Source organism: Rhipicephalus microplus, chromosome 5 (assembly GCF_043290135.1).
Source record: "Rhipicephalus microplus isolate Deutch F79 chromosome 5, USDA_Rmic, whole genome shotgun sequence".
In the NCBI taxonomy this organism is placed as follows: domain Eukaryota; kingdom Metazoa; phylum Arthropoda; class Arachnida; order Ixodida; family Ixodidae; genus Rhipicephalus; species Rhipicephalus microplus.
The window spans coordinates 147,055,323-147,079,787 of record NC_134704.1 but is presented as its reverse complement, the minus strand read 5'-3'; the positions used below and the strand labels follow the sequence as shown (position 1 = coordinate 147,079,787).

The 24,465-nt window shown below is 45.4% G+C and overlaps 1 protein-coding gene across 2 annotated transcripts in view; it reads right to left on the bottom strand.

Annotated features, from left to right (window-relative positions):
• The window catches only part of LOC119173691 (venom metalloproteinase antarease TserMP_A-like), a 148,336-nt gene that overhangs the window by 29,472 nt on the left and 94,399 nt on the right, over positions 1-24,465 (bottom strand). For both annotated transcript variants that reach the window (XM_075894425.1, XM_075894424.1), the window contains 4 exons: positions 23,336-23,460; positions 13,783-13,835; positions 7,567-7,675; positions 7,360-7,491 (listed from right to left, as the gene is read on the bottom strand). In XM_075894425.1, the coding sequence (XP_075750540.1) occupies positions 7,360-7,491; positions 7,567-7,675; positions 13,783-13,835; positions 23,336-23,460 (419 nt within the window). The remainder of the gene's footprint in view (positions 1-7,359; positions 7,492-7,566; positions 7,676-13,782; positions 13,836-23,335; positions 23,461-24,465) is intronic.

Genomic DNA, 24,465 nt, shown 5'->3' with positions numbered 1-24,465 from the left:
TGTCCTACAAATATGGCCGCTTACACCATGACGCTGACTGCTTATCTCGAAATCCAGCGGACCCACCTGAGGCGTTTGATGAAGCACCATGTGTTCTGTCTATCTCGCTTTAAGCAACATCCGTAATGAACAGTGCCGAGACCCTGTCTTACGTAACATCATCGAGAAGCTTCATTCTGCGGCACCCGATCCGTCTACTCAACTGTTTGGGCTCAAGGATGGCACATTGTACAGTTACAACGTCCGCCCTGATAGAAATGAACTGCTCCTTGTGGTACCTTCCACTTACGTGCGAGCGTGATCGACCAGCTCCACGACCTCCCACTGCCGGTCACCTCGGTCTGTCTAGGACGTATGACCGTGTAGAGCGTCTTATTTACTGGCCCAGTCTTTATCGCTCGGTCCGCAGCTTCGTCGCCTCATGCGACCAGTGTCAACGCCGAAAAAAACCTTCGGTGAGCCCTGCTGGGTTCTTCCAACCACTTGACGTTCCCTTTGATCCGTTCATTCGGCTTGGTCGTGACCTCCTAGGCTCTTTCCCTGCGTCCACTTCTGGGAATAAGTGGATAGCTGTTGCGAAGGATCACTCAACCCGGTACGCCATTGCGCGGGCTCTACAAACCAGCTGTGCCACAGACGTAGCTGATTTTCTCCTGCACGACGTCATACTTCATCATGGCGCACCACGCCAACTTCTCGCAGATCGTGGGCACTATTTCCTTTCCCGAGTTATCGACGACCTGCTTCGCTCCTGTGAGACAAAACATAAATGTACGACAGCCTACCACCCGCAAACTAACGGACTGACTGAGTGATTCAACCGAACTTTAACCGATATGCTCGCCATGTATGTACGTATCGTGCGACCACCAGGACTGGGACGTTGCATTGCCTTTCGTTACGCTCGCCTATAATTCCCACGCCACGATGCAGCTGGTTTTTCCCCTTTTTATCTCGTGTTTGGCCGTGATCCAACTTTACCTTTTGACACCATCTTTCCGACAGCCGTCGACTCGACTACCGAATACGCCCGCGATGCTATCACCAGAGCTTGAAAAGCACGAGAAGTTGCCCGTCAGCGCCTCTTAGCATCGCAAGATCAGCAGCGCCAGCGTTACAACTCCCATCATCGCGAAGTTTCCTTTACACCGGGTTTTCTTGTGCTATTGTTGACTCCGACCAGGCGCTATGGACTTTCTGAAAAACTGCTTTCCCGCTACTCGGGACCCTACCGCGTGTTGCGCCAGGTGACAGATGTGACCTACGAGATAGCCCCCCTCGAGTCTCCCTCCTCTTCCTCTTCACTGTCTACAGACATTGTTCATATATCTCGCCTTAAGCATTACCACTGAGCAACATCATAGAAATCACTGAGACGGTGCTTCAACACCCGGGGATTATGTAATGAGACAATGTCCCACAAAAGCAGTTAGATAGGCACGGAGAAAGACGGCGGGATTTAGGTGTAGAGCACAACACTCATTCTCTATCTTGGCTTGCGCGTTGGCGCTGTGTAAATATATCTTCAAGCGCCTAGTTTCGCGTGTACCTTCACGTAACAATATCACTCTACACGTCTAGCTATTTCACAGCCTACGTCTGGGTGCTCTCATGATCACCACCGTCACTTGGTATAAAGGAATAATAATATGGGATGGTAAGATGTTGTGACGAATACGAATCTTTCCTCATCACATGAATAATGCACAATTCCATCGCGTATTTTTTCAAACACTTTTTTGGTGACAGTGGCACAACCAGGGGCTAGGTATGTGCCACATGTGATTGACGCTTATCTACCCACGGACAAAAAGAACACAGATGAGCAATTTGAACGTGGGAGGGTTAAGAAAAAGCTGACATTAGTAGCGTTCATGCACCAAAAGTAAAGAAAAAATGTGATGGTCCCAACAGTAGTCTTACCCTAGCATTATTCACGGCAATCAAGTAATATACATAAAGGCATGCAGGTCTCGCAACTTCTGTTTCAAATGAACTGTAATAATTGTGAAGCATCAAGTGCGAGCTAATCAATTTTAAAAACACTAAATGTATGCTCCTATGACAGAGCCATTTTTTTCAGTTAGGATGAACTATAGAGTAAAGCGTAATGCAGTGAAAGCGATTGACAGTTTATATCAACCATGGAACAGCGTAAATAGACATTGGTGTTTTTATTTCGAGAGCGTTATGAAATTCAGTGCATTTATACGAAGTAAATAATCTCAAGAGGACGAAGCGATAGTAACTACGGCTCATATAGTGTACGTAAAAGTCGCCGACTAGCGGGAAGGACGAACAGATGGATAGACGGTCAGATGGATCGACAGATGAATAGATGTGCGGATGGCCGGACAGACAAACAGATCCATGGACGGACGAACAGACTGACGGGGCGGGTGGTTACGTATTGAGCTGTCATATAGATGCGTACACATAAAGCCAGTAGTTTGCACACAAGTTTTCGTTTTTTTAACAGGTCTTCCGTTTCTGTTGCGGTTTGTGGGACATGATGAATGCCAACTAGGTTGGCCTCAAGAAATTCACCCCTAAAAGGTAGAATCGGCAGCGTTGACCCCACGATCGCATAAAAGAAATATCATGGTCCCAAGAAAAATCAGACCCCAGCCTTCTGCGTGGCAACCAAGTATTTTACCACAGTGCCACACCAGCTATCGGACCTACTTTTAAAGTAGACCGTAATGTTCGCGAAACATCGAATGTGAATGCAGTGCTGGTTGTCCCATCGCAAAATCAAAATCATGCATCCACCTTTCCTCGGCATGCTTAACATAGGATGGATTCTCAAGGTACGGGGATCTGCTCAATTTTTGAGGAAAGTGTCACACAACTATAATATCATGAGATTGGTGTGAAACGAGACACACGCTGCACAAGACACAATGCATCCTTCTTGCTGCCTAAACAATGCAAATTGAACAGTAGCACGTTCAGAAAGTTTTAAAGCTTCATTCACAGCACTTCATCCAACTTTTAGCTAGAGGCTAGGCAACTGGGCTACATGCGCTGTCGCTGTTATGTTCTTGCGATTAGTAATGTTTCTAAACCCGAGCTTGACGCATCGTATCCGGAACACGACAAAGTTATTGGCTCCTCTTCTCTGGTTGTGTACCGTGGTTCATCCTCGTTGCTATCCTCAAGGTCCGGGATAAAGGTCTCACATGTTTGCAGGAAGTTTCCGTGATTTCGTCGCAAGTGCCACTCCTAGTCTTTCGTGACTTCACAAGACCTGGGAAGTCGTGACGGTCTGAGGAATTTAGACTTGGTTATCTAGCCCCATTTTCAACGCAGACGATTTGTGGCCACCTAGACTGAGGGGAGGGGCCTTATAATGTCTGCGCTGGGGCTTATCGCTATTCTGGTGGTGTTGTAATGTGGAAAAAGACACCAAGTTAAAACCTGCCTTTGCTTCATGCATTTTTTTATAATTCCCCAGCTAGCCCGTACTCCTTTCGTGGCCAAACTATTTGATTGCGGAAATCCTCAATGCAATTACACATGTCGATAGTTGAATGCACCTAAAGGATCTGAAATTAGGACGCAAAGATGATCATGGTCACGATCGCTATGGACGTCCAATGGCAGGCCGTACGTAGAGATTACGCAACTTGTTGCCTAGGTAATCTACCTCGCTCATTGCCGTAAGGAGGAGATATGTTACGAAAAAAGAACGCGCTGACGCACTCCAAGTGCTCGAATTGGCATTAGCGCGTGCTCGGAAAATTCTAAACTCGGGGACAACTTTCTGTGTCAATGAAAGGAAAGCTGTGGATGCAAAGCGGACATGTGCCACCTCTGTAGAGTATAGTGCCTCGAATGCATCCGTGTTTTCCGCGCGAAAGCAATAACAAAGAACAACATTTATTTCTACTAAGTGCTGTCCATAAAAAGACGCTGCACGCACGCCGGAGATACCATTATTAGTAGTTGCTTTCTTAAGAGTCCGTACGCGTTTTCGCGCGTCTGAAAAGGTCGCACGTTTTACGTGCTCCTCACGAAAAAAATGTCATCTTAGTCTGTAGGTGAGCGCGCGTCGCCCTCCAGCTATTACGACCTGTGGTCGCAGGAGCATGTGTCGAATTATTTCTCAAATAACTGTGTAAGCATGTGTATAAAATTTTGTGCAGTGGGATCACATGAACGAGGCCGTCATTCGAAACGCGAGCCGAACTAAATACTTCGCGGAGGACTACAGGAGCAGTTGCTCCACCCACGTAGCCTCATCACCGGTACATCGCCAGCTAATGTACCGGTGATGAGAGTGACGGGTGTTCGGGTCTGCTGCCTTACAAGCGGGCACCGCGAAGTGGCCGGCGAACTCGTTGGGTTCGTAAGAAGAGTCCTCCGGAGCCCAAAATTTACGGACAGAAATGACGAGCGTTCCGGTTGCAAGCTCCTTCAGAAGAAAGCCGCCCAAAATAATCCCCGTAGTTTCACGGCGTCAGTGAAACGCCGCAACAGGTGTACGATCCGATGAAAGTATTAGACCTACGGGCCAAGTGTTCAGGCCAGTGGTACAGCGGTCTCCTTCTGTAGAGGCCACAACCGAGTGAAGACATCACGGGCAACAACTTCTGACTGAAATAATACGACGACCTGGTGAACATTGACCACTAACTAACCCAAGTGAGGCCAGCCCAACGCATTGCATTTATTGTAAAACGGGAGTGCTAGGCTGTGAGTAGTGAGGAAAGTTTATTGTATGCTAGTAACAGCAGAGTATTCAGAAAAAAAAAGTTCATCGGTTTCAAGTACTTCGCACTAAACTATGAGAGAGCAGTGAGTCGTCCCGATTTTTTTTAATTAACAGTGTTTAGAAAAAGGCTTAACGATTTAGAGTACTTTGTGCTCCATTATAGGAGAGCATACAGCCGTCCCGGGGGGTCTCACACTTGAAGAGGTCGTGCCACGGTGATCTCAGCCGTTAAGAGGCCGAGAAGCGATTATGTTTGGAAGAAGTGGTTAACGATTTACAGTACTTTGGACTGTACTATGGTAGAGCTCAAAGCCGTCCCACGGGCTTCAGCAGGTAGAAAGATACGCTGATTGAAGCGATTATACCAGCGAAAACCTTCAATATCTCATAGTCGCGGTGACCGGCTGCTTCCGGCCGTGCCTTGGGTTCGAGCATACGGGTCTCCGCACTTCCACAACCTTCTCCCAAGGTTTTCTCAGCACATATAGCTTGGCATAGTACGAACCGCAGCATGAAGCATTACCCCTAAAAAGCATTGAAGCGTACATAATATCTTTATCTTTTACACAATCATTACAAATACGAAAATGCACACATTTTCTAGTCATTGAAAAGTGAAAAGGTATAACAAAACTCACTTTGATATATCATAACCGGTGCTAAACACTGCTGCCGCAAGTTTTGCTTTCGCTGGTCAATCATCTGTACGAGACGCTTCAGTATAGAGGGTATTTAGGCTCTCTCACATTTATACTCTCTCAGCAATCACGTTACGGCACAGCAGAACGTGCGACAACGCTCCTTCGTTGGACACCTCATCACAGCAGTCAAGTCAGTCAAATGACTTCCACGCGAACGTGTTCTCCCGGTAGCCCTCACACAGTCGGTGCACTCATGCAAGAAGCAACATGCCCGCATCGCGCTAAATTCCGAACAAAACTTGTAATTATGCACAGGCTTTCGCTAAACAAACTTTGGAATTGTCAATGTGTTCTCTAGGCTTTGAGTTTGTTGCTTGTATCAGATTGAAGTGACTACATTAGTTACACTTATGTATATTTCCAGCGCACCGTGTTGTTTCTCGTTGGATAAATGTTAACTCTGCTGTAATATAAAGTATTTGTCCATGGCCACCCAAATCCGTGACTTGTAGCTCTGGCATGGCCTCAGCAAATTGAAGGGGCGTCGAGGACATTTCGCTGCTTATGCCACTGCTGTTTAGGCACAAGGCGCTTCAAAAATTATTTTTTAGATGTATAAATGCATACTCTTTCGAAATAACGTATTTTTGCTCGAATGCGGTTGTTCCTTTGCATTCGATTGATTGTTGCCTGCTTGCCTTTCTATTTCGTTTCTCGGTCTCTAACTCATCTGTATATCAAGAAGCAGCATCGACAGCCGTCTGAAAAATCTTCGGCGAGGTCGCATGGACTACCGATTCGGTGACCATGGTGACGCCGATAAGCCGACGCGGGTGTAGCGAGAAGCTTATTGGACTATGATTAGGGTTGCCGAGGTATTTGTACGTGTTCGAGCAGTCAAGTTAGGTTGTCGTTAATGGCGTGACAAACGTATCGGTGCCTGCACGTCCCGTAGCCGCGCACAGTACTCGCATTAAGACCGAACCCCATAATTGCAAAAACGCATGCGACAGTGTCGCGATGGGCGATGAAACAAGACGTTTGTGTAACGTGTCGCCTGGTCGTTTCTGCACGACCGCTTGGTTTTTTCGGATATTGAAACTGTCGCCCATTGCCTGGAAGTCTTGTGCTCAAGCAGCCAATAGCTAAGCACCGAATCAGGAGGTATGACAGTGACATACTGTCGGTTGTCTCCACGTGCTGATGTGCTGTGGAACTACTAGCTGCTGTCCGCCCATGTCATGTGGGCACTACGAAGAAATAAATGTTTAGGCATGTGCATATAAAGAAGGGCTGCAAGACAATTAAAAACAATTTTGTTGCATTACGAAAGACAACACGTATTTTTACATAACATAACGCTAATTACGGGCAAATTTTCGGTACGAGCAGGCGGCCTCATGGCAGCAACAGTGGAGTTCGCTAGCCAATACCATCACCTCAAAAATATTTGCCTGGGCAAGCGCCTGTTCGCACGAGGGAGATCTACGAAGTGTCACTCGTCGCTGTTGCGTGCACTTTCGTGCATCAAAGGCTTGTCCTTTGAGCCATCCTATTCGAGCTTACAAACTTTCAGAACTTTATTTTAACACTCGAGCTGTTTAGCCTGGGCTTTCTTCTGTGACGATTGAAAAGATATGATCGTAATTAGTCACAGACGCGCACTTTTTTGCCATCTTCTTGTTCATCACCTTTTGATTCACTCCCAGATCACGTGCGCCATTTTTTTTTCAATATGGGATGCAATAACCCTGACGGGCAAGCGACCAAGCGTAGAGAGCAAAATCATATTTTCACTGAATCTCCAAAAGTGCTTCAGAGCAAGAGAACGTTCTCGATGTTTTTTTCCCACTCGCGGAATTGTAAATTAGCGGTCAAGGTGATTCCGCAGATACTCCCAAAACTTCTTTCACGCAAGTTGCTACTTTTGATGCGTCAACTACATTAGTCACGTAAAGGAGTCGACCGATAGTGAAAAAATATTCATGTCACTTCGCTCACCTCACATAATTCCTAATGCTTCTCTCGCTACATGGTGAAAGCTGGAATTTTTTTAGTCCTCCATCTTCGTAACTCATCAGATACCCGTCTTTCCAGGGGCACTCGGGGGTATGATCATGCACCGCCCCTAACCTGCAAGAAAAGTAGGTGCGACAGGGCTAAAGCGAAATTGATATAAGAGTGGTTGTTGCTTGAAATTCTACTCACGTGTGGCCAAGCTCATGGGCAATAGTGTTCACACCCAGGTACCCATGAGGCCTATCTTCTCCTTCGCTTAATCCAAGTTCTGTACAGACTGTGCCGACTTTTGCACGCCCTTGAAGTATTAAAAACCAGGATGCCTCACAAAACAGCACCAGCTATTCTACGAAGAAGTCTACAATGGCTCAGAATTAAATGTATCATGCATTGATAACAAGACACTGGACACGTCTCTCTCTTAGTGATCATGACAAGGAAAAGAAGAAAAACTGCCACTCAAAGCTGTCTATCACTTAGATGACACCTGAACAGGTCGGCACAGGGGATGAGGTACTGGGAATAAAAGAGAATAGATTAGGAAAGGCAGGAGAAGAAGAAAAACAAAAAATACGCACGCAAATACGCACACGCACGCATTCCAGTACACTCTATATTCTTTATAGCTGCAGCAGTGCAGTTACGCAGCCTTCAAGAATAAGTACTGTTGCAGGTACGTTAGCTCGAACGATGCCTCGTGTTCCAAAGCTTTTTTATCGCCTTAAAAGAACATTTTATTAAGAGCATTTAACTTATTCGTAATACTAGAAGCATACCTTGCGAAACAAATAAAACTCAGGTAATTTTGAAGAGGGAACAAATATTTTAGTAGTGTTTAAAATAGATGAGACCGCTTGTGTCATTACTTTACAGGTTCGCGCTAGAATTTGTGTGCAGCATCATTATGCTGCCCGCTAAACCCACACCAATGGTTGAGAAAGGTAAGAATAAGAAACCGTAAAAAAGGCGTATGGATATTTATGAGGAGATAACTCATAAAATGGTAAATTTAATAAAGAGATGCGATCGAGTTTGCGTCCCTGAGAGAGTCTTAAGGTGCATTCAAGCTGCATATAGTGCCGCTTTTCGCCTGAAGAACCCCAAAAGTTTAGTCGAAATATGAATACATTTCTCATTAAGATTCTGAATCATCAAAAATGCAGGCTGAGAAAATGGCGATATTTAGTGCCAACAAACTACCGAAGGCGTGCTGCCTTCGCAGAATTTGGTGTTTGGAGCAGCTATTTTGAGTACCCTGGCAGCATACTTTTCACACGCTCGTTACCACATTTTTTTTCTGAAGGGGGCATTTCCTAAACATATGAACTGTTCCAGAAAAACACCTAAATTAAATACTTGTTCTTCGCAAACCAACCTTTTTTATAAAAATTTCGGGGAATTAAAGGGAAGGACCAGTAACCTTGTCTGACTGTAGTAGACCTACCTCCCTGCGAAATTCGACACCACATCTAGCTTGAAGTATGTGACTGCATCTTGTCTAGCATTGATACATGGTCGGAACACTTTAAATGCGTTAGCAAACAAACAATTGTGACACTAAGATTTGGACCACGTGTTCCGCTTGGGGATGTACCGAACAGAAAGACTTGAAAATAGTTTGATACTTGCAGTCTATAGTGACAAAACCACCTTTGCTTTTTATGAAATAGCAACTTTATGTACGGAGCACTTTATGGGCCTGGCTTCTAATTCATCTATACATATCCTGCAGAATGATGACGCTCACAGTAACGCACTGACGACATGCCATAGTATAAGTATGAGGACTGAAAGCCAGGTTAAAATGAAGGAAGACGGTCTAAAATAATCAATTTACAGAAATATTCAAGACGTCATCGCATACATTAACATAAAGTCGCTAAAACGTTTTGCAAACATAATGCTGGCTTCAGCGATGCGTGCAAAAGGGCACTACCGCTTCGCGAGTCAACGAATGACCTTCTTCTGCACCGCTTCTGCGTCAGGACTGCTCTCTCCGCAACTGGCTACATCCGATGAGAGAGAAAAACTTGACTAAAGGCAGTACAGCGCAGCCAAAAAACAGCGCAATTATCCGACACTTAGTGTGTGAATGTGCCTACCAAGATTCCATTCCTGGTGAAGAAACCCTGCAAGCTTACCTAAAACTTTGACGTCATTGACGCTTTGGTAAATAGAGGCGTGGAGACTCTATGAACGGATATCACAGTGTGTCCATGTCAAACACTTTCTCAGGTTTCCCAGTAAAATAGCTGTCACATTTTTTTTTACTTCTCATTTTCGCTCTGCTTCATAAGGTGTTCGGCTCGAGTTCTGAGAGGATCCACAAACAAGAGAACTTGATTGCTGATTTCTTTCAAAAGTGGAACCTCTTTTTAACTAAAGATCCCGAGCCTCCATAGTCGGCCATCGCGCAACCGGTGATGCTTCAACCGACCAGACAATGAGGGCAATAGAATGAAAAGACGTCACAGCGTTGAGGGAAAAACCTCCATTTTGGGATGAAAAGCGTAGATGCGATATATCCTCCCACGAAAACGATGGCAGCACTTAACGAAATAGAGAATCATCACGTGCACTATTACAGGAGCACAGATAGACGACATTAGACGTACTGTATCGTTGGGTACAGCTCGATGAATACAGTATAATTAAAGATGTCATCAAGATATTCGGAATGCCAGGAATAAGTATAGTGTGCATCTCATACAAATGCACAAACTTCGCATGTTCCCATGCTTGTAAATAATCAGGAAATGCCAGCAGGTGTAGACAGCGGAGCATTGTTAGCATTTTCAATGAAACTATTCTGCGAAATTAAATATTTGAAACCTACAGGCAGTTGAGTGGAGGAAAGTGTCGGCGACGTTTGTTCTGATTATTATGAATATTTGAGGCAATTGAAATTGACGAATAGATAACTACACCCCAGCAGGCACAGCACCTGCCACTTTTCAATAATGCGCGCGATGGTGCACCACCAGAGCTGTAGTGGCAATCATCCAACCAGATGCACTATCGGTATACATGTGCATATTAACTTTCTAGTCTCAATGGGCACTGCTTCTTACCACGAAGGCGATATATAGTAGAACATTTATTAACCTGCTAGAGTCACCTAGCTCGTCATCTCTTTATTAGTCGTCAGTTGACTGAAGGTTAGAGGTAGCGGGTTTGGAAGTTGCAGATTCGATTCCTGCAGGCGCCAAGGTCTTCTTTCTCCTGCTTTAATTTTTTCTCAGTTATATCATAAGTATTACAAATAACACTTTTCATTCCTACATTGAAACAAGCTTACCCCGTATTCTAGAACGTCCCTTCACTCAACGCTTCCCCTTGACTTGAGAAAATTGATTGCAGCACCGTCTCTAGACAGAGCAAGTCATCCAATATCAGGGATAACCTGCAGTGATTCTCCAGAAACGCAGCGTAATTTTTAGACAAGTGGTGGTGCTGTGCTCAGGTCGTTCAAGTGAAGAACGAGATTCGAGTCGAGCAGCGTTCCTAAATACGGGGGTTAGAGTTTTCAAAGTTGAGAAACGCTAATATTCTACTCAGCAGTAACAGGTTCACAACTAAGCGTTTAATGTATAACATATGCGGACCAGACAGAATAGTGTTTAGCGTAAGCATAGCATCTTAAGATCAAACGTTTTTTTATTTAGAATAGCCTAACTGTTCAGTGCAAGAAATCTGACAAAATGGTCATGACATCACAACCCAACGGACAGTGGGTCCCTAGCAATGTTAAATTTTCATTTCAAGCATTACATCTTTTTATGCACTGGACAGGTGGTAGAAGAATTGATGAAACTATAAATTTATGCGGTTAAGCTGAATGTTTACTTGTCAGAATCAATGGCTTAAAAAATCTTACGATTGTACACATGCCTAGTCTACTACACTATGGTACGCTGAGTTGTGTCGCCGTGTCATTGTCACACCATTACACTCGCCAGAGCAGTATGTTGCACTGTTGCAGTCCAACCACGCGCTTCATGTTCAGCGGCGATAACCCAGTATGGCAGCAGGCACTACTAGAGCATGTTGAAAAGCGTGTCTAGAGCTCAATAAAAGCTTTCTGAGGTTTATAATGCAAGTCCGCTTACAAGGTAACTATAGCACTAATCCATGAACGATATTATTGTCGAGTCAGGAAGCGCCCTTTACGGCATTATTCTTTATTCTGCACAAAGACCGTTCGCAGTTACTTAGGAGGATGAAGAACATAGAGTCACTCATTTCTAATAGGGTTACAAGCATTCAGTAATCCACATGTTATGCAATTCGTACTGTTTGGACGTTGGTTATAGTATTCGTATTTTTGACACCTGCTTGCTATTTTACACTCGTACCACTCTATATATAACACATGTGAACGCAGTTCTTTCCCGTCATAACTTTATAGGATCTTTTGGCAGATGAGTTTCTACCGCAACTCTGTGCAATAAGTGCAGTGTACTACTTCAACACGCATTTCAATATATACGATGAAAAAAAAGAAACGCCAGGTTTGCTTGGAAGGTGCAGCACACTCACAGCGAAAGCTAGAAGACCAGCCTTTCAGAGCCTTTTCTAAACACTCATTGGGTAACTACTGCAAGCACACTTGCTTGATGCCCACTACGTCATTAATAATAAAAATTTTAGGGTAGTCGGCTGGCATTCAAAATGCTATTTTTTGTCACTCTTCTCAGAAACGTGGTATCCGCTAAACTATAGCGAGGAATTTCGTGCCAATTTTTTATGCAGTAGCTGACGACAATAAGGAATTATGCCTGAATTGGCTATGCCTGACAGTTATTAGCTGAACGAAAACAAGATTTTTGTATGGATTAGGTTTAGACGACCCACTCGTTACGCTGTCCGCGTTGTGCGACGGCTGCTCGTTCTTTCGCTGTTTTAAAACGCTTTAAATGTCGTATTAACGCGGTTGCTTTCTCGACATCGTCTGCCTAAGGCAAGTTTGCTAAGAATTACCAAGCACCGGCATTGCTAAGTGACAAAATACTGGGCTGGCAGCCAGCAGACCCAGGTTCTAGTCCCAGCGTGTTATAGGTTCTAGGTTTTCTTTTCTTATTTCGCGGGGTGTGGTTATGCACACTGGCGACGGCGGCGGCGGACAACTACGGCGCTTAGCGAGACCCAAGTTGTGATCTTATAACAACTTTCGCTCTAAATATGCCGGCATGGCTTTTTGGCAGAATACTGGGCTGTGGGCTGGAGAACAAAGGTTGAAGCTGTGCTCCGTCCCGAAAATTTCTGGCAATTTTTTCTGGGTGATAGCGGTTACGGACACCAGCGGCAGCGGAAAACTACGGCGTCAAAAATAGCCCTTCTTGGAATCTCACAAGAGCTTTTGCTGTAAAACAAACCTTGTGATCTCATGACAGCTTTCGGTGTTTAAAATATTACTGATGACAACTAAAATCGCCACTGCGATGGTTTAGCCAATATGTACTTGTGTTTTCAACTCGCGCGAATCTGGCGGCGGCTGTAAAACGTTTCAGCATCGATGGCCCAAAATTCACGGTCCTCTCGGCATTGGCGCCTAGCTTCCGGTTCGGTAGCGCATGCACCAGTATACTCAATGGCGCCGCGGCATGATGCTGCTGCTTGAACAGCCTTCACCAGTAACAGCGAAGACTGCAAATACTATAATTTCGTCTACAGTTCTCGCGAGGCTTTCCTCTTCAACGTTGTGCCGTTGAATTTGGGTTCCCCATTCGTTTATACGTTTCGCTGTATTTGTTTGGTTCCTTACGAACACGTATCAGACAGGCTGACCTCTAAGGCTGCGCTGTAAAAAAAATTCTAGTTCACTGACAGCCATTCGAATGTCGAGCTGGAAGTATGCGCCTGTGTTGCGGGGAAAAAATTATAATTAAATTGAACACAGAGGTCGTAAAGGCATTGTAGTTTCTTGTAGAGAAGAGCACTTGCTTTTTTTGTCTACTTGAGTGGCCTGTATGGAGCACTTTGCTCACACTGAGGCTGACTGAGCTACAGTTAGGTGTCACCAAACTGTTCTGACAGTTTTATGACAATCTGGTTGCTATATTTGTTCATATAAAAATCGCGATTACCGAGGAAAAATATGGACAACGTATAGTATAGTACACGTAAATTTCTTATAAGATGAGTATGGATCAATATTGCCGCTCTTCTAAAGTTGTTTATTTTGTGATAGCCCTACAATGTAGAAGAAAAAAATACTTCGGTGAAAATGGAGTACGAAAAAGTAGTACAAGAAAGTGAATATATGAATATAGTTAATGCATTTCGAAAGTAACTCCTTTCATTTAATTCTGAAAGTGTAACTTTTCATACTCTGCTTAAAAGCACATATTTTCAGTTTTTAGTGACCGTGAAGAAATTCTAGATTCTATGAAACAATGTACTTACCACGAATGCCATTGTATCTTTTTCCTTTGGCGAGCCATTTTGAAATGTCATACCTGAAATGTTATATCAAGATTTGTTGAAAAAATTTTGTGATCACTGACTTATATGCTTGCACTCGACAGCCGCTATTTTTAACACGAAAGGGTTTTACGGCGGGATCCACTGAGACTTTAGTTACATATTTCAGTCATGAAAATAACGTTTAGAAAAAATTCCACAGATCCCACGTAACTAGGAATGATTGTTATGCGAAGCATGCAGAGGAAGGGAGACCGTGTTGCAAATTTTTTATTCAGTGACACGTCATGAAATGATGCTAACTATATGTACAAGTGTTGCACGCACAGACATAAATCGAAGAGTTGCAGATGTTTATATAACCAGTTGTTTGGACTTGCACTACGATGCCAACTGGAACATACATTTTAGAAACACCAGAAGCTAATATGAAGCACTGATGATCGCGAAGATGCTGGCCTTGGACACTGCTACATAAATGAATTTCAGCGCATGGCTACTGACCACAATTGAAGTTAACCCGACGTGACGGCTGTATGAGAGGAGTACATACGTAATGCCCCGCCACGGTGGTCTAGTGGCTAAGGTACTCGGCTGCTGACCCGCAGGTTGCGGGTTCGAATCCCGGCTGTGGCGGCTGCATTTCCGATGGAGGCGGAAATGTTGTAGGCCCGTGTACTCAGATTTAAGTGCACGTTAAAGAACCCCAGGTGGTCAAAATTTCCGGAGCCCTCCACTACGGCGTCTCTCATAATCATATGGTGGTTTTGGGACGTTAAACCCCACATATCAATCAATCAATCGAGTACATACGTAATGTTTATAAAATTAAGCAGGCAGCACTGCACCACTATTGACGCATCACGAAGATCGGCGTTTATTTGAAAAGTAGTTCCGAGACATGGCGTAGCTCTGTGGTAAAATGCTTGATTGCCCCGCCGAATGTTTGAGTTTGCCCTTGTTTACGTCGACGACTTCGTGCTCTCCGACGGAACCGCTGCCGCTGCCTGCTTCGCGCCACCTATCGGAGCAGTGCGCAAGTGCCAACTCTCCTGCCCCGCCCCCTCGATGGTCGCTGAACTCACCGCTATCAATTTAGCGGCGGAGCTCCTCGAACAATCGGCTCTCAACAATGCGACTATCATCGGCGATTCTCGCGCCACCTTGGCTGCCCTCTCCCGCGAAGAATACGGCTGCACTCTCGCCCCAAAATCACTCGTCAACTCTACGCCGCGGCATCAACATCTCTCTCCACTGGGTCTCTTCATATGTGGGGATTCCGGGCAACGAGGCTGCTGACCGTGCAACAAAGGAGGTTCACGACCTTAACGGAGGTCACCACCTTTGTCGTTCGCCTCCTAGTCACCCGACATATTCGTGGCCGAAACCCTAATCCTCGTGTCGCGGCAGGCTATCCGCCAAGACGCCTCCCACTGAAAGGCCTCTCTCGCGCCAATCTTCGGCTCCTACTACGGCTTCGCAGTGGCTCTCACCGTGCAGCTGAGCGAATGCACCGACTCATTGGTCGTGGCTGCACCTACTGCACCGACTGCGGCGACGTTGAATCTCTCGAGCACCTCCTCCTACATTGCCCCGCCGGTGATACAAGCCGGTGATACAAGCTCGTGGTGTATTCCCGACCTGGGCTCCCCCGAGCCAACTCAAGTCAACTCATTTTCTCTGCTGGCAAACGGGATTCTGTCAGGCGTGCCCTCTCTGCGCTTCTTGATTACCTGGAGGACAGTGGACTCGGAGAACGCATCTAAACTTTTACTTTATTTTTTCTCTTTCTCTATTTTTTTTACTCTATCTGCTCTTACCACTGCTTCTTTAAATCCAATTGCCCCCCCCCCCCCCCGTACACTACTGCTGAGGTGTCTTCCTCCTGAGAGAAAGTTGCGGGGCACACTTATCTCTTCATTTCTCCTTCAAAATCTCCCCCCCCCCCTCCTGATTCAGGCTGGGAGCCTGATTTGATTGATATGTGGGGCTTAACGTCCCAAAAACACCATATGATTATGAGAGACGCCGTAGTGGAGGGCTCCGGAAAATTAGACCACCTGTGGTTCTTTAACGTGCACCCAAATCTGAGCACACGGGCCTACAACACCAGCTGGGACCCTGACATTTACTCTTTGCATTCGTCGGGTCGACGCTACCAACATCGGGTATTGCTTAACGCTCACGCGTTAAAACTGCACATGTGTGTTCTCGATGTTCCCGGGTAGATGCTAAGTGTCACATACCTGTGGCACATACCCGCACACCAGCGGCACATACGCAACCCTGGGTATGTGCCACTGTCTGCCGGGAAGTGTTCGACGACGAACGTGACAGGATTGTAACATTATTACAATTCCATCACGCTTTGGCGTCCATGCGTCCATCCGTTCGTGCAGCCATCCGTGCGTTCGTCCATGCATCTGTGTGTGTGTCCTTTCGTCCATCTAGTAAACACTCCAAGTACCCCCATCTCGCATCTTTTCATCTTTTTTTATTGAAAAAGAAAATAAACGAAGGAGCTTTTGTCACCGTTACTTTGCAACGGCTACCCCTTTCCACCTAATTGGTACAAATAAAAATATAATAAAACAATAACATGCATACGTATATACAGTCCTACATGGGTGAGAGCAAAAGTTATCCTATATGGGCAGAACAAACACGTAGACGACACGCTCACTTTTAACTTTTGTCCGCTCAATATTCGTCACAAATCTTCGTTTCTTCGAAGAACTGTTGCAGCACCTTCACTGCTTTGCCATTTGTTGTGGATGGCCATGGACCTAGTATTTTATTCAACCTGAATGGTCGCTCAGGATCTAACCTATGCAGTTCTTGTTCTAGTCGCTTTCGGTGTGTGTCGTGTTTCGGACAGTCGAGCAAGAGGTGACAGATATCCTCGTCGTCGTGGTTGCATGAACATGCTGACGATGTTGCACGATGAATAAGAAGTAGGAAGTGCTTTGTGTAAGCAGTTTCGAGTCGTAGGCGATGAATGAGTGTGTCGATACGTCTTGAGAGGTCACGGTCTAATTGGTATTCAAGATTAGGATCAACAGAATATAGGATCAATTCCTTCGTTTCGTCTGTAAACCAACTAGACCGGCATATTCACGTTTTGTTGTTCTTAAAATTTTGTTTACACCATATTGACATACCGGAATTAGGCACGTTTGCGTAGAATTATGAGCGGTTTTCGCCAACTCATCCGCCATTTCATTTCTCTTAATTCCGCAGTGACTGGGGCCCACTAAAATGCCACTCGATGATTCGACTTCGTAGCTTGTAAGAGCTCTTCCAGTAAGCGTATACTATACGCGCATCAATGTGTCTTGAAGTGGCACTTTCCACACATGCCAGTGCTGCCAGAGAGTCTGTAATTACCACCCATTTTCTTCCTGTCGTTGACAGTTTGATAAAGCTTATGGCTAGCAAAATCGCTATGAGCTCCAACGTTGTTGAAGAAGAGAGGTGGCCAAACCGACATGCATATTCTTCGTGCAATTCCAGAATTATGAATGCTGATGTCGCTGTCTCTTTGTTGACGAGCCGTCAGTGTACACGTGAGTGTATCCTTGGTACCTGTCAAACAGATGATGTAATGCCAACTGCTGAGCGGCAACGGTTGGCACTTCATGTTTGCTGCGAAGTCCTTCTATTGACGTTTCAATAGTTGGTAGCTCAAGCAGCCATGGAGGGTAGTTTTGGTCCAGTGGCCAATGTGTCGACACAGGAAGCCGGGAAACGTACTGTTTGTACACGTGGTGTATTTGCGCTCCAGCACGGTTCACGATTTTGGATATGAGCGGATGGGAAGGTTGTTGCGTGACTAGACTAAAGAGGTGCCGACATGTCTCCACATTTCTAATTACTATAAAGTTCGGTTTTCTTGCCTCTGCCAGTGTCAAAGAACTTGATGTAGCCTGTGGAACCCCCAGACATATGCGTAAGCTTTGTGCTTGTAACAGCTGAAGTCGGTGTAGCAACGTCTGAGAGTTGTTGTGGAGAACTGGTGCAGAGTAGGCAATATTCTGTCAGATTAGTGCACAAGGGACTTGGAGGAGAGACGCTGATGTACCGCCGGATTTTGTTCCTGCGATGCGACCTATAACATTTATGGTGCTGTTCACTGGATTTTATAGATCAGCAATATGCAGACTCCATCTGAGTTGGCTATCTAATTTTCCAGCCATCCACAAAAAGCTTCAAGTTTTTTCACTCTTTTTCTCTTGAATGGCAGAACTACAGATTTGGCGTGATAAATCTGCATTCCTCGCGCTTTCAGGAAATCACTTATTGCGTCTAGTCCTTGTTGAAGCCGATGTTCGACCACTTCCAGTTATTTGTGAGACATCCATATGCATATGTCGTCTGCATACATGGATATGCATAAAGGCCTCGGGCAGTACTTCCGAAAGACCTGCCATTGCAGCATTGAAAAGAAGAGGACTTAGAACGCTTCCTTCGGGTACACCTGTGCTCATGTTGAAGCGATCGCTGTCTCCGTTATTGGTTGAAATATAAGTCTGTCTGTTACATAGGAAATTGGCGATCCATTGAAGGATACGACCGTGAACCCCTAGTGAGGTAAGCCCGTGCAGCACAGAAAGGTGGCTCACAGAGTCGAACGCCTTCTTAATATCTATTTCCACACCAGCCATGTTTACACAGCTCATCTCATGTTCTACACATGAAACGAGGTCGAAGACGCAGTCCATGGTGCATCGCCATCGTCTGAAGCCAGCCATCTGTTCTGGAAGTGAGTTGTTAGCTTCAATCCACCACTGTAATCTTCTGTCAACCATTTTTCCATTACTTTAGATACGCAGCTAGTGAGGCTGACTGGTCGGAATGAGTCAAGCGAAAGCGGTGATTTACTGTGTATCAGTAGTGGTACGATTCTCGCGACCTTCCAACACATTGGAAAGTACGCCTTCGTCCACATGTCGTTATATATCCGTAGAAGAACTGGCATGCTGTTGGGTCCTAGATTTTTCAGAACACTGTACGATACGTTGTTGGGACCGGTTGCCGTTCTTACGCGGGTTAGTGATAGAGCAGTACGCAACTCTAGTATAGAATACGTGTTATTCCGTTGAGCATGTGATAAAGTGTATGCATCTTGGATTTGCTGCTCTACAGAACTAGGCAGTGCAGTAGTGTTGTGAACCAATTGCCCAGTTCCAGTCAGCATTGTGCAAAACGTATTTGAAACATCCCATTTGGATAATCTAAGAGATATGGCCAATGCTCTGAATGGGTTTCGCTGGGATACTGGATGACTTAGAGCAGTGATTGTTAGCCAGATTTTTGGAAATGGAGTAAATGAGGTCAATGAATTCCAGACATCATGCCATTTTTTCCGACCTAACTTTTGCATGTGTTGGTTAGATTGGATGTGTGTGGCCTGACTCTAATAATCTTCAAGCCTTCCAGTGCGGCGATAGCGACGTTCTGCTCACCTTCTAATGGCTCGTAGGCGATCATAGTCTGCATCTACACTGGAGTGGCCTGCTGGGACAGCTGTAAACCTTGTCGCACGGAAGTAACTTCTTTTAATGCAGGACAAATGTGTCCAATTCATTTACTCCCGTCAAGTCACGTCCAGTATGTTCACGACATAGGTTCCAGTCAGTTAGCTTTGAAATCAATGTGGTCGTTTGCACTTAAAATCTCGGGTGTTGCATAAGAACTGCATAATGATCACTCCCTCGTGTTTCGAGGTCTCTACACAAGTTCATATCTCGTGCAATGTCAGGAGAGGCTATAGCCAAATCTAGACAGCTGGCATAATTATTACCTCTTAAAAGCGTTACTGATACATCATTCAGTACAACAAGACCACATCGAACAATTGCTTTTTGGAGTGTTCTCCCACGTGAATCGGTATGAGTACTCCCCCACGTGGTATTGTGCAAATGAGGGTAGGTCCCTGGGCTTTACCCAATAAATGAACCAGAGATGATTCTGAGATGCATGTCGATGGTTGCAAATAAACACAAATTACGGTGATGGTAAGTTTTTGGAATTGAATTTTGACCCTACAAATTCTGGCACGCCCGAGTCCGACGAGTATAAAACAAAAGAGGGTATGTCGTGCCGTACGCATAACAGTGCCCTGCTTAAGCCTGGATTTCTTCTTGATGCATATGTGACATGGTTAGAAATAATAAAGTCAGGGCCAACTTTGGTTTCATTTAGACACAGAACGGGGAAGCTATACTGAGCAACCAGATTCCTAATGTCTGCGCTCTTGGACCTAAGTTTATTGGCATTCCAGTGAAACGCAGCTGCGTTGCGGAAACAGTTGTTCATTTGTAGAGCCATTTTGCTATACAACAAATTTTTGTTGTACTGCTAGAGGCTGTAATGAAAGGACTGCGCTAACTTCTGGTAGGTCATTGGCCTGTGGGAATACATGCAGGATTGCCTTCAAAGCAAGGAAGAGCATCGACATAACCAAATCCACATCACTTGTTTTCGGTGCACGTTGCTGTTGTGCCTTAAAATTTGGCTAGGTGAAAGGTGTAGACGCTTGGTTATTCTGAGGTGCTGTCGATTTCGATGTCCTGCTGTTGATTGTTTCCCTTTGAACGCTTGGTGATCGTCCTCTACTGTTTGTTGTGGCTGTACTTTTGTTTTTCTGAGCTGAAGCACGCTTGGCTACCACCGCATACGACAGTGGTGGTGTACTCTTTTGTGATTTTGAAGTCACAGGGAGTGGATGCACCCTTTTCAGGATTCAGGCAAGACGATGCCCTTTTTGGAGCTCTTTCAAGCAAAATTTCTTGTCGCTTTGGTCGAGTAGCTGCCTGGTGTTTCGGACAACCAGCATATGACGCTACTTTGTGTCCTTTGCAATTGGCACATTTGGGATAATTACTCTATGTACATTATTTGTAATCTTGTGCTTCTGCACATATTTTGCCACGAAAATGTCCATGAAAAGATTTAACAACATGTCCATATCGTTGACACTTGTAACATCGTGTAGCGGGCTGTAGGTACTCTTCCACCGGATGACTTGTGAAGCCTAGGAGAATACGGATCTTTTCATCATATATGCGCCCGTCTGTGTGACCACCTGTGCGTCCATCAGCCCATCCGTGCGTGCATCTGTTTGTGCATCCGCACGTTCATCCGTGCGTCCGTCCTTGCGCTCGTCCATGCATCCATCAGACCATGCACCAATCCGTGCGTTCGTCCATGCATCTGCCTGTGTGTCCGTTCGTCCATCTAGTCAACACTCCAAGTACCACCATCTCGCATCTTTTAATCATATATTCCGCATATAGAAGCACCGCCATCCAGCAGACATTCCAAGGACTAAACGAGAGGTGGCACACGCACACTTTCTTATGACTTGCACTTCTTGACTACTTCCCACCTTTGACCACCTCGAGTTCATGGTATATACTAGTTCAATGTAATCATGGCACTGTGGCCCAACACTCACTAGACCTTTCTAAATCCAACGAGGTTACACCCTGCGAGTATAACGTAGCAACCCTTTCTTGTCGGATAGTGCTCAATGTACATGCTAATGGCTGCTAATTGGGAATGAGAGACAGAAAAATTCGTGCTTAGTTATAGTGCAGGCTTGGGAGTTTTCATTGTTCAACAACGCACAGAAGGATTCTCCCACCGGCACCACCTTGCAGGTGGAAGAGTAAAGACTGGTTACCCACTACGACGAGGGACGAACGGGTGTCGCTTTAAGAAGCTTCGCCCCTAAAAGTCACAACATGATGACGAGTGAGGCGACACTTCGAAGGGTTTTATTGGCAAACCGTGAATCACCCGCTGGCCGCGTCTGTCTGTCTGTCTGTCTGTCTGTCTGTCTGTCTGTCTGTCTGTCTGTCTGTCTGCCTGACTGCCTGCCTGCCTGCCTGCCCGCCTGCCTGCCTGCCTGCCTGCCTGTCTGTCTATTTGTCCATGCGTCGGTCCATGCGTCTGCATGTATGCCGTCCATCTGTCTGTCCGTCCGCCCATCGGTCATGCGTCTGTCTGTCTGTCTACCTGTCTGTCTGTTTGTATGTATGTGTCCATCAGTGCGTTTGTTCGTCTCTCATCCGTCATTAGTCTGTCTGTCTGTCTTTCTATAGGTTGGTCTGTCCGCCGTCTGTCAGCATGTCCACCTGTCTCTATGTCTGTCCATCCGTCCATCCGCCCGTCCATCTTGTGAACACTCATAGTACCGCCGTATCGCATCTTCGTATATTCATCATATACAAGTACTGCCATCCAGCGAACATTCCAAGGGCTAAAAAAAGTGGTGGCTACTACATACAGGAGACGCACTACCCACGCCTTGAGGAGCTCAGCCCCTTAAACGTGGCCAGCAGTGAACCTTGTCTCACCGCTGCTAAACAAGTGAGCTAGCTGCCTGGTGGATAAGCCAGAGGCTGATGCGCCATTGGTATCGAGGACACGACATTTCACTTATCGGGTTTTAGGGGCGAAGCGCTTTAGGCCGTGCATCGTGCATCTGCGATGTATATAGTAGTAGTAGTCGTTATCGTAGTAGTAATAGGTAGCCACCTGGCGTTAAGTACTTGGAATGTCCTCTGGAAGGTGGTACTTTTATATTATGAATCTATCATTATAAGATGCGATATGGCGGTATTTCAAGTGTACATTAGTTAGACGGATGGATGGATGTACACAAACGTAAGCAGACGAACAAACATACAGACAGCTGCGTGGACGGACAGATGGATGGACGCACAGATGGACGCACAGACGGATGCACGAATGGATGCATAGACAGATGCACGCGTGGACGCATGGACGGACGGATGGGCGGATGGCTGGACGCAGAGATGGACGGCCCGCAGACGGACGCACCAACGGACGCACGGGTGGACAATGGGACGGGCGCACGCATGGTCGCACGTACGAATGGAGGGACGGGTGGAAGCAAGAACAAACGGAGGGATGAAAGCGTGGACGGACTGGCCGACGCTTCGCCCCACTCGTCATCATTCACTTTGTCGATGTGCTGTAACTTTTTAGTGCCATGGCCATGTACTCTTGGTTTTATTCTATCTTTTTTGCAGTCACGAAGTGCATGCCCATCAGAACGAGACTCGCAAGATTCTTATTGCCGCCAAACTGGGACGTCGATTGTCTGTGTGGTTTAATTGCGCAAGGCATGTAAACCATTAGGTATTGTAAAGCATGGCAGAATGAAGCCTGCATAGATATATACCATCGCACACTACAATCTCCCAGACTTCGGAATTGTATTTCGCGTAGAATTTCGGCGTCGATGTCTTTTGCTCCGCATCGTAAACGTTATTACCGAAGTTTTCTGCTTTGATACATTCGCTTTTTCAGATGCCAGTCCAGCTGTGCGATCTTTTTTGAAGCCGCACATTGTACTGTATGTACACGTGCACCGAAGCTCCACACGTCCACTGAAGTGAATGGCAGCACGACGGAAAGAAGAAACACTCGAGGTGTTTTCCCAGGTAATTTTTTCTGCCATAAAGTCATAAAGATGTACTATACAAAATAGACGTTTACTTACCCACTGATGAGGTACACCACATCATGGTGCCCATGTATCCTTCCTTGACTTTTGTAAAGCTTTAGTCCATCTATCATTTCTCCAGCATCAATATAACGGCCATCAATTCGAGCGAACTGATAGTCCTATTAGAAAAAAAAGCAATTGAATGGTATGTGATATTAGCCCTGCACCGCAAAATCTTATGTGTAACTGCAGTGGTTCTCACATCGGGGTCATCAAAGGTAACTTTCAGAGCCCGCACAACACATCCTCGAAAACCGAACACTTTTAGCTGGAGGCACGTGAAAGCCGATTTTAATTTTAAGCATGCTTCAACACGTGAAATCTTTATCTTCACGGCGGAGTAACTTGATTGTCGCCTTCACCATCATGATCTGTAAAACGTTTGTCAGTTTTCCTCGAGATATGTTTGCTTGGGCTTGTTGGAAAGAATTGGCAGTATGCCACTAGCATGAGGACAAATCGAAATCAAAGATGATGACGCACTGCACTGTCTCACAAGAGAGATTTATTTGCACAGCTGTTTAATGCTCCTAAATCCATGAGGGTACAAGACATATTTTGTTATTCTTGTCTTCGTTATTCCCTTTGCTTGTGAAGTGAGTTTTTTCATATGAATCGCGGTAAGAAGCAAATATTTTTTGTAATTTTTCAGGTTGATGGTACTCACCTTTGGCATGCATACAGTGTCATTGCGTTCTTTTTCCCCTTGCTTCTGCATTTACCCTCATAATTTTAAGCGCATGAAACGTACGCAGCGATAACAATACGTTGTAACAGCGCATTGCACCGTTCTCTTTTTTCTCCGGGTGTCCTACTGCTCAAAGTATACGAGCTGATAAGTAAGAAAGCAGGGTGTTTTAGGCTTGTATACTTAAAGAACAGTCATAGCTTGAAACTAGATGAATGTGGCTGGAGATCACACAATATGTTGACAAGAATCTGAGGCCTATCTGCATAACAATTCATTCTCAACATTCTTTGCCAGGAAGAACTAAGAAGCGCCTAATTTACGCTACATGTCCTGTTAATAATTCCACAATTCCTTTTTTCTCTCTCGCGGCAGATGGTACACTTCATGACAATCACCAGTCTACAAGTAGTTTCCAGAAATATACGGTTGTTGT